This window comes from Mirounga leonina, unplaced genomic scaffold (genome assembly GCF_011800145.1).
Source record: "Mirounga leonina isolate KUSES-001 unplaced genomic scaffold, KU_Mleo_1.0 Mir_101609, whole genome shotgun sequence".
NCBI lineage: Eukaryota > Metazoa > Chordata > Mammalia > Carnivora > Phocidae > Mirounga > Mirounga leonina.
The window spans coordinates 14,587,907-14,598,320 of NW_023270164.1; the positions used below are offsets into that span (position 1 = coordinate 14,587,907).

A 10,414-nucleotide genomic window follows, 5' to 3' on the forward strand; every position below is an offset into this window, starting at 1 on the left:
GGAAAAAAAGGAACCCCTGTGCACTGTTGGTGGGAATGGAAACTGGTACAGCCACTGTGGAAAACAGTATGGGGTTCAAGAATTTAAAAATTGAACTACCATATGATCTAGTAATCACACTACAGGGTATTTACCCAAAGAATACAAAAACACTAATTTGAAAGGATATATGCACCACTATGTTTACTGCAGCATTATTTACAATAGTCAAAGTATGAAAGCAGCCCAAGTGTCCATCAATGGATGAAGGAATAAAGAAGTGGTGTGTATATAAAATGAAATATTCAGCCATAAAAAGAATGAAATCTTGCCACATGCATGGAAATGGATCAAGCTAGAGAGTATAACACTAAGTGAAATAAGTCAGAGAAAGACAAATACCCTATGATTTTACTCATATGTGGAGTTTAAGAAACAAAAGCAAATGAGCAAAAGAAAAAAATGAGAGAGACAAATCAAGAAACAGATTCTTAACTTGTGGAGAACAAACAAATGGTTACCAAAGGGGAGGGGTGGGGGGATGGGTGAAATAGGTGATGGGGATTAGGAGTGCACTTGTCATGATGAGCACTGTGTGATGTATGCAATTGTTGAATCACTCTATTGTACACCTGAAACTAATATAAAACTTCATGTTAACTACACTGGAGTTAAGATAAAATTTAAGAAAAAGAATGTTACTAAGAGTTCTTTAATATTCTTTTACCACAAAGTGAAGGATTGCCCCAGGAAAGACTGGCGTTAAGACCATAAGAACAAAGCATTGAGCATAGTGAAGTTTCTGCATAGGTCTAACAAATCCAAAGATGATGGTGACTGCCTAGAGCCAGTGATTTCTGGAGACTAAAGACTTTTAAGTTTAGATTAAGGGCCTTGAGGTTTAAAAGAAAGGTACTTTTAGGGAAATACGGTCCTAATTTTAGTCCTGGAGTTCAGCTGGACGAGGAGTGTAGAAGATGGAGTTCTCTTGTGATAGATTGGTTAGGGTCTGCCTCAAAGTTACATGAATCTGTGGAGAGAGGGGGCTCAAGACCAGTGGTACATACCAACTTGTTACAGGTGATGATTGAAAATTAAATTATATGAACTTAAAAAATACTCAAAATTTATTTTCCTAATTATTACATTTTACTATTGTGTATATGTTCTTGAAGTTATTTTTGTGTTTCGTATGTGTTGTGGAAATGTTATATAATGGTATACAACTGCACATCTCTTTTGTTTAATTGAAGTATAGTTAACATACAGTGTTAGTTTCAGGTGTACAATATAATGATTTAACAATTCCATACATTTCTTAGCGCTCATCATGATAAGTACTCTTGATGCCATTTACCTATTTCACCCTTCCCCCCAACCACTTAACCTCTGGCAACCAGCAGTTTGTTCTCTCTATTTAAGAATCTGTTTTTTGTCTCTTTTTTCTTTGTTTCTTCATTTGTTTTGTTTCTTAATTTCCACATATGAGTGAAATTATATGTACTTTGTCTGCACATCTCTTCTTAGGTATGTATTCAATGACTTCACATTGGTAACTTGAAATAGGCCATGGTGTGGGTATTTACACCACACAGTGGAGATCAGGAAATCAGGGTTCAATTTATGGTTATGTTGATTGTCTAAAATTAAGAAAGTGAAGTAAAATATATTAATAATGCAGATTAAGCTGAAATGTATTTTGTGTCTGTGGCCATTGCAGTGTGAATAGGACACAAAATTGAAGAACTAGTTTTTTAGTATTTGATAGCTATTGTCCAACTCAACAAAGAGAATCCTGAAGTCACTGATGAATTAGTGATATTCTGATATAGGTCTTTACCTATATCTGAGTTTTGTCTTACTCATTAACTTAAACAAGTTAAAAACCAAAATTCGTGCCAGAATTATACTTAGAAAAACATGTTAAGTATTTGTCAGTATATATCAAGTTAATACCTCAACTCCCCACTCCCCACGCACACATCAAATGACCTGGCCTCCCAGTGCTGACTAGTGGTTCCAGAGCAGTGCAGGTGACATCTGAAGAGCTGGTTAGATAAAATGGGTCATAAGACCTTGAAGCAAGGTATAGGAGTGGAGGACAAAAGGAAGAGGGAGGTAGAGGTGATGAGGGGAGATGGTTAAGCCATTTCTATGAGTACACATGTGTGAAAATATATATTGTTTACTTTGGATTTGTTTATTTACAAACTTTAATGCATATTTTATGCACATCCAAGAATATACATGTATACAAATGCACACACATAGATATTCAAGCATATTAATATGATAAATTTAATGGATTTTATTTATTCATGATTAAACAGGTTAATGCATGGACATAATAGCATGTACAGTAAATGTTCAAGAATTCTCAAAAACACTGGTTAGTTCATCAGAGAAATGCAAATGAAAACCACAATGGGATATTAACTTATACCTGTCAGAATGGCTAAAATCAAAAAGGCAAGAAATAAGAAGTGTTTGTGAGGATGTGGAGAAAAAGGAACTCTCATACACTGTTGGTGGAAATGTAAATTGGTAAAGCCACTGTGGAAAACAGTATAGATGTTCCTCAAAAAATTAAAAATAGAAATACCATATAATCCAATAATTCCACTAGTGGTTATTAGAAAACACAATAAAACAGAAACACTAATTCAAAGAGATATATGCACCACTATGTTTATTGCAGCACTATTTACAATAGACTAGATATGGAAGCAACGTAAGTGTCCATCAAGAGACAAATGGATAAGGGAGATGTCATGTACATATACAATGGAATATTACACAGCCATAAAAAGGATGAGGTTGTGCCATTTGTAACAACATGGATGGACCTAGAAGGTATTATGCTAAGTGAAATAAGTCAGACTGAGAAAGACAAATATCATATGATTTTGCTTTTTTTTAATTTTTAAAATTTTTTTTATTTTTTATTATGTTATGTTAATCATCATACATTACATCATTAGTTTTTGATGTAGTGTTCCATAATTCATTGTTTGCGTATAACACCCAGTGGTCCATGCAGTATATGCCCTCTTTAATACCCATCACCAGGCTAACCCATCCCCCCATCCCCTCCTTCTAGAACCCTCAGAACTGTTTCTCAGAGTCCATAGTCTCTCATGATTTCACTTATATATCGGATCTAAGAAACCAAATTAATAAACAAACAAAAAGCAGAATCAGACCTATAAATACAGAGAACAAACTGATGGTTGCCAGAGGAGGGGGGTGGGGGATGGGCAAAATGGGTACAGGGGAGTGGGAGATATAGGCTTCCAGTTATGGAATGAATAAGTCACAGAAATAAAAGGCACAGCGTAAGGAATATAGTCAGTGATACTGTAATAGCATTGTGGTGAGCATAGCATAATATATAAACCTGTTAAATCACTATGTTGTACACCTGAAACTAATGTGACATTGTGTGTCAACTATACTCAAATAAAAAATTTTAAAAAAGAAAGTATGCAACAAGGAAACTTTTGGAAGTAATGAATATATCTATTACCTTGATTGTGGTCAAGGTTTTATGGTTGTGTGCATATGTCCAAATTGTATACATTAAATATGTGCAGGTTTTGTCTATCAATTATCCCTTAATAAAGCTTTTTTTAAAGAAGAAATTTTATTTTATTTTTGAATTTATTTGAGAGAGAGAGTGAGCAAGGGGAGGGGCAGAGGGAGAAAGAATCCTCCAGCAGACTCCCCACTGAGCCTGGAGCCAGATGCAGAACTCGATCCCAGGACCCTGAGACCTGAGCCAAAATCAAGAGTTGGCCGCTTAACTGACTGAGCCACTCAGGCGCCCCGAAGCTTTTTTTTTTCTTTAAGAAAGTATATGGAGATGTTTATACTTGGCTATTTTGTGGTAATAGGATAATAATTTTTTTCTTTGCAATTTTATACTTTTCTGTTTTTCCTTACACTATATATTTGTTGTTTTTGAAATCAGAAAAAAAAAAAAGAAGAAGATAGCAGGAAGGGAAAAATGAAGGGGGGGAAATCGGCGGGGGAGACAAACCATGAGAGACTATGGACTCTGAGAAACAAACTGAAGGTTCTAGAGGGGACGGGGGTGGGGGAATGGGTTAGCCTGGTGATGGGTATTAAAGAGGACACGTACTGAATGGAGCATTGGGTGTTATACACAAACAATGAATCATGGAACACTACATCAAAAACTAATGATGTAACGTATGGTGATTAACATAACATAAAAAATAAAAAAAATAAAAAAATAAAAAAATTTTAAAACATAATAATAATAATAATAATAATAATATTGTTTGAGGAACTCAGTAAAAAGGCAAATTCCTGAACCCTACTCCAGACCTGCTGAATCAGAATCCTTTGTATGGGACCTGGAAATCCTGGTTTTTATCAATCGCCCCAGATGATTCTAGGGCACTGGGCTAAAGATCATCCAAGCAAAAGCAGAGGTTCCTATAGGAATTTCTGGAATGGGTGGTAAAAAAATAACTCCTGTGTTATTAGTTTTTGGTTTTTTGAATAAATTGGTTGCTCAAAGCTAAAAAAAACAACTAATGATGTAATGTATGGTTATTAACATAACATAATAAAATTAAAAAATGGACTTTCTGTGTAAAAACAAAAACAAAAGCAAAACATTGGTTAGTTGTTTCCCCACTCCTTTTTACTCAAATGATACATACATTTTTCTGAAATTTTTTTTACCATTGGCAAGAAATAGCTATGTTTTAATTTATATACTTTCTAAATAAGCCTGAATTTTATCAAAATACAGTAGTAGCTCTTTTTCAGTGCCTGGCACATAGTGGGTGCTCTTAGTTTATACATACATAGATTATTTATTGAATATTTATATATCAGATACTGTACTAAGCACTTGGGGTTCATAAAGAATTGGATAGGATCCTTACCCTCAAAGTGCTTACAGAAAACAACAAGCAAATACAATGTATGATTTGATAAAGAGGTCAGAATAGAAGTCTGTTCCTTATGTGCATCATACTCTCTCTGACTTCCAAGACCTCATATATATTATTCCTTTTCTCTGGGAAATTCTAGTTCCCTTTCCACCTGACCAACCCCTATTTATTTGTTATGTCTCATATGGAAATTCTCCTCCTTTGAAACGCTATGGCTTGCCCTCATCTGGGTATGTATTATCAGGACATCTTGAATTTCCCCATCACTGTGAGAACCTACTACAGTTTTTTGAAGTTTCTTGTTTTGTTGTCTGTCTCCTTCAACATTCTGTGAGCTCCACGAAGACTGAGACCAGGTAAGTATCCCAGAGCCTACTTCAGGATTTGGCATACTAATGTAAGGGAATGCACTATGATAGCTGGAAGTCTCAGTTCATAGGATAAGGATAAAAAGCAGAAATAATGCATCCACATCAATTTCCTATTCATATGTCACTGATAAAGCTGGATGAACAGACATGACTAAAGACTTGAAATTTACTGATAGAGGTTCTTTTCTTAATAGTATATACTAACTAGTGCAAGATTTCATTCAGTGAGAAAAGGGAAACTGGAAATAGTATCCAGGGGCAATGATTTTATGAAGGATCTCCTTCATGAAAAGAGGCCCACAGAAAGAGACAAGTCTTCTTTTTCTACTTGAAACTGTTCTTGTTGGTTGTAATTCCTGGAACACTTATTGTAGAGAAAAGCATCCCAACTACTGGGCTTCTTTCCCAGAGACTCTGGGGAAGAAAGCATCACCCATCCCCTTTGAATTTCTCAAGTGTTAAACAGTAAAACCATGCAATAATGTGACATTACTTACAATGTCCACCGGAGGGTGATATACCACTGCTGGTACCCCTTTTAGAGCATGACCCGTGAGCACTAAATTTAGTTACTTACAATCTATAATTTTAAGAATACATTATAAATAAGAGAAGCCCTTTCGGTAGATGTGAAGACATAAAGAAAAGATGGAAATGGCACCAATCTTGCCCCCATTCCCCAGAATAGACTAGATTCCCAGGGGTCTTAGAATGCTTTGCCTCCAACCTGCTATGTGACTAATGGCACAGAGTTCGTGGTTTCTCCTGGAATATAGTTGGTCTCTTTAGGTTCCTTTATATCTCACCCTGGAGAGAGGACAAGATTAGGAAAGGAATATTATTATTGTAACAATTTTAGAGATGAGGACCCTGAAACTGAAGCCCAGAGAAGTTTATTAACTGATTCAAGAGTAGGGGCTTTTTTTCTGTGCTCCTCCAGCACCCTGTTCTTGTCCTAGCCACACTCTGTGGTAAGCTCATGGTTGTCTCTCTCATCCACCAGACAGAAATGATAGGGGCCTAGGCACTGCATTTTGTTCATTGCTCTATCCTAGCATGGAGAGCAGTGCTGGACACCCAGTAGGGATAAAAAAAGGGGTAAAGCTGGAGAGAAAATAAGGTATGAGGTGGGGTAGGATGAGGTTCCATCTAGGGTGATTCCCCTCTTAACAGCTTGGATGGATGAGGACAGGAACATGTCTATGAGGACAGAGAGGAAACAGTGGATATTGTTTGACGAAGCCATTAAAAGGGGATGGAGCATTTAGCATCCTGTAGACTTATGGCTTACTACTCCTTTTTTACCCCATCACTGGATGGCTCTGACTCTCACTTTAAGTGGCTCAAAAAAAATGGCACCTGAGAGAATGCACATGGAGGTGTCTTAATCCTAGAGCTGAATACAATTATGACCATTGATTCTGTTTATCAATGTCCTGATCTAATAAGAGCAATAACCACAGCAAATTCTTGGTGCATTATCAGTCACTGTGCCAGAAGACTTTATGTATGACTTCATTTAGTCCTCACAGTGAGGGAGAGTGTGGGTTTTACAGATTTTATGCCTACAGTAGTAGGTAGAAGAGTTGGCATTTCAGCCCAGACCCACAAGCCAGGTCCTTGCACTTTCTTTGAAATAAGAGATGCCTAAAGGATGGCACACAGACCACTCACTATCAGTGTCCATGATGACTTTAATGGTGCATGGACAAACCTTTACTATGTAGTTTTTAAATGATATTTTTTGTGCAACAGGAAAAAAGCTAATGCAGAAGGGGAAAAAAACACTGACGTCACACAACCTGTGCCAAAACCCCCAAAGACTCTTAAACCCCTCTGTCCTTCCCCAGCATTCCTCATTGGTTCTGAGCTGCTTATTGCTTCTCTTTCTCTCCAAATTTCCATCCTCAGATATCTGGGAGATCATTCCCTTTCCCAACCGCTTGTCCATCCTCAGGTTCTAGCACTGTCTCCCATCCCTTTTCACCACACAACTGTCCCCTACCTGTATTCTCACACGTGGAAAGCAGCCTAGGACCCATAAATGGTATGCAGGTTAACAATGCTCTCTGAAACTCCTGAATGTGAGTTTTTAATAAAATGAATTCATGAATGATTTGCACATGGCACAGAGAAGAAACATCAATATTCACTTTGAAAGAAAAGTCACTCAGAAACAGAGAAATTATACATACACACATTTATTGGTACAGAAACACTGACATGGTAGAAGCATGAAGTCTTGAGCCATTTGTTTTTTCTTTCTCTCTGGATCCCATCCATGCAGTTGACCATGGAATGTCACATAGGTGTAACTCTAGGTGTAATTTGGTCTTTTCTGACCACCAGGATGACTGAATCTCCTACGGGCATATGTGCATGTTCATGTTCTCTCCCCCTCTCTCTCCCTTTTCTACCTCAACCCAGCCTCTAGGCAGTAAAGGGATAGGCCAAACTATTCCAAATAATAAAGGAGGAAGCTTGAGGAGTAGAGGGTCATGTTAGGGAAACCAAGTCATAAATTTCCTTCCTCTAGGCTGGGGTGGGGGGGGATGATGGAAAATGAGAGGTAAGGATTGAAGGATGATAGCTTTTCAGTGTGATGGCTGTCATGTTATTTGCAATACATGGAAACACATACCTATTTAGTTCATTTTTAAGTTGTTGATAGATATGTCAAGTTAATTCAATGTATATTGTAAGCACATCTAATGAAATATATGTACCGAAGAGAGACAGCAAGAAAAAGAGATGGAAAGAGTTCCAGGCCCTTTTATCCAAGGGAGAGAACACTGAGAGTATTTATTCATACTTTTCTCCTTCAAAATATTACTATTATAATGAAAAGCTGGGAAAAAAGGCAACTATCCATGAGAAGAGGTTGGTTAATAAGTTATGGAAGATCCACATTTTTTAATTCTATGAAGCTATTAAATGATGGTCTTTATACATATCATTTGATAGGAAAGGACACCTATTGTTTGATAAAAATCTCAGGTATAAAGAAATTACATATAAATTGATGCTGATTTATAATGTACAACATAGAAATAGTTTTCTACTTAGTATTTATTTCTGGAACACCTTTTATCTGAATACTTAACACATGTTCAAGATAGGAATTTCAAAACATCAAAGAAGGCGTACATACAGTGCACAGACATCTATCTCATTCTTCTGTCTCCCCATCACCCTACCCACAGGCAGTTTCTAAAACAAAATCAAGCAAAATGGAAGCATCATTTGAAAACGTAAGTGCAATGAGGTATGTCACACTAATGAGCCTTAAACGTATTACATAAAAACACATTAAATAAGCAATGTGGCTGAAATCAATGCTTATCTTTAAGTAGCGAAAACGTAAGTGCTTACCTGAAACACACACACGCACACAGATAATCAGTAGGAAACGTCCTAATAAATGTTCACAGAAGTGTTTGGATATAGTGAGTGGTCCTACATACCAGGTGCGGCCGTTAAAAACAATCTTGTTCACAATAGCACCATAACGGTACAGTACGTATGAATGATCTGAAAATGACCTATGAGAACTCTATGAAGAATAAAGAATACAAGGGAGTGTTACACAAGGCGACTTGAAAAAGTAGAGACGCTACTTGTTTATTGGATTGGAAGATTCGGGCTGTGGACAGACAAACGTGTGCTCAGTTTTTTGATCATAAGCAAGTCCAAGTCCGTCGCAAAACACTTAAAGGGAAGGGGTGGAGGGCTGGAGAGACATCACGGGTTCACCAGTCCAGAAACCGACCTCTTTCATACAGCAATCCCTTCACAAGCACTGAGGTGGCTCCTGGGGGGGGGCGGGGGTAGAGGGGGGGGAACCGGGCATGTTTCAGCCGTGTTGCGGCCCCAGTCACCGCTCCTCTTCGGGAGGAGAGGCAGGGGCTCACTCGGGGGACGCGTTCTGGATGGCCTTGGGCTCCTTCACGGCCTCCTCCCCCCAGTCGCCCCCGTCGACCTCCTCGATGACCATACTGCGCACCGTGCCGGCGTCCAGGCAGTGCGGGGCGACGCCATACACGCCGGGGTCAGAGACAGAGGCGTGGAAACTCTGCACCCCGCGCCTGCGGCAGAAGCTGTGCAGCGCCGGGTGCGCGTGGGATCGATAGGTGACGATGCTCTCGGCGCCCAGCAGGAGAGTGAAGCGCGAGGCCGGGACCGGGCAGTGTCGGTGCTGCTTCTTCCTGCACAGCCTGCAGCTGCAGTCCACCACGCGCAGGTCTGCGGGGGCCCAGACGGCGAAGCGGACCGCGCCGCAGTGGCAGCCTCCGGTGTGATACACCAGGCCTGGGTTCTCGAAGGTGTCCGGCAGGAACTTGGCGGCGCCCTCGCGGCTGAGGCCCCGCCGCTGCCGGAACGTCTCCCAGCGCTCCCGCTGCGCGCCCAGGTCCAGCTCGCCGGGGGACACGGCGGGCGCCGGCGGCTTCGGGGCTCGCAGCGGCCCTTTGGAGCCTGCCTCCCGGGCCCGCCGCCACCAGCGCTTCCGCCGCAACCTTGCGGGATCCCGCCTGGCCGCCGCGGGCTTCCTTCCCGCCGCGTGGCTCCCCACGCGCACTTGGAAAGGCGGGCGCCGCGCGCCCATCACCGCGACGGCTGCGCAGGCGGCGGCGGGGTCCGCGGGCCGCTTCCGCCCCCGCGGCTGGGTGCCGGCGCCGTACCTCACCCTGCCCATGGCGCCTGCAGCCTTCCCAGCGCGTGCCCACCGCCCCTGGTTTCCTAGTAAGTTGCTGAGCAGCCTCGTTGCGTCAGCGCGATTGGCCACTTGTTGAATGTGATGTAGAGACCTTTCTTTGACCCTAGCAAAACAGCCTTTACTGGCCTGAAATTCAAACATAAGGCAATTATTGCCTGAGCACCTGCTGGGCGCCAGGTACTGGACTGGACTCTGAGGATGTAGAGATGCTTTCCAAAGCACTTAGAATTTCTTAGGGTCGGTTATACAAAAATATAATAACCAAAATAGTGTGGTGCTTGCTCTGACAGAGACAGGAACAGAAGCCTCTGGAACACAGAGAAAGATCCATACACACAGTAGGAGGGGTGGATAGGAGGGATGAAAAAAAGAGTCCTCCGGGAGGATCGATTCTTTCATTATTCGTATGTTTTATTTTGATC

At 40.6% G+C, this 10,414-nt stretch overlaps 1 protein-coding gene across 1 annotated transcript; it reads right to left on the bottom strand.

Annotated features, from left to right (window-relative positions):
* Positions 1–9,185: 9,185 nt before the first annotated feature.
* On the bottom strand, positions 9,186–9,971 carry LOC118009030 (centromere protein V-like protein 3). The gene has a single exon (XM_035002909.1). It carries the CDS (start codon positions 9,969–9,971, stop codon positions 9,186–9,188), a length of 786 nt encoding a protein of 261 aa, XP_034858800.1.
* Positions 9,972–10,414: the final 443 nt, after the last annotated feature.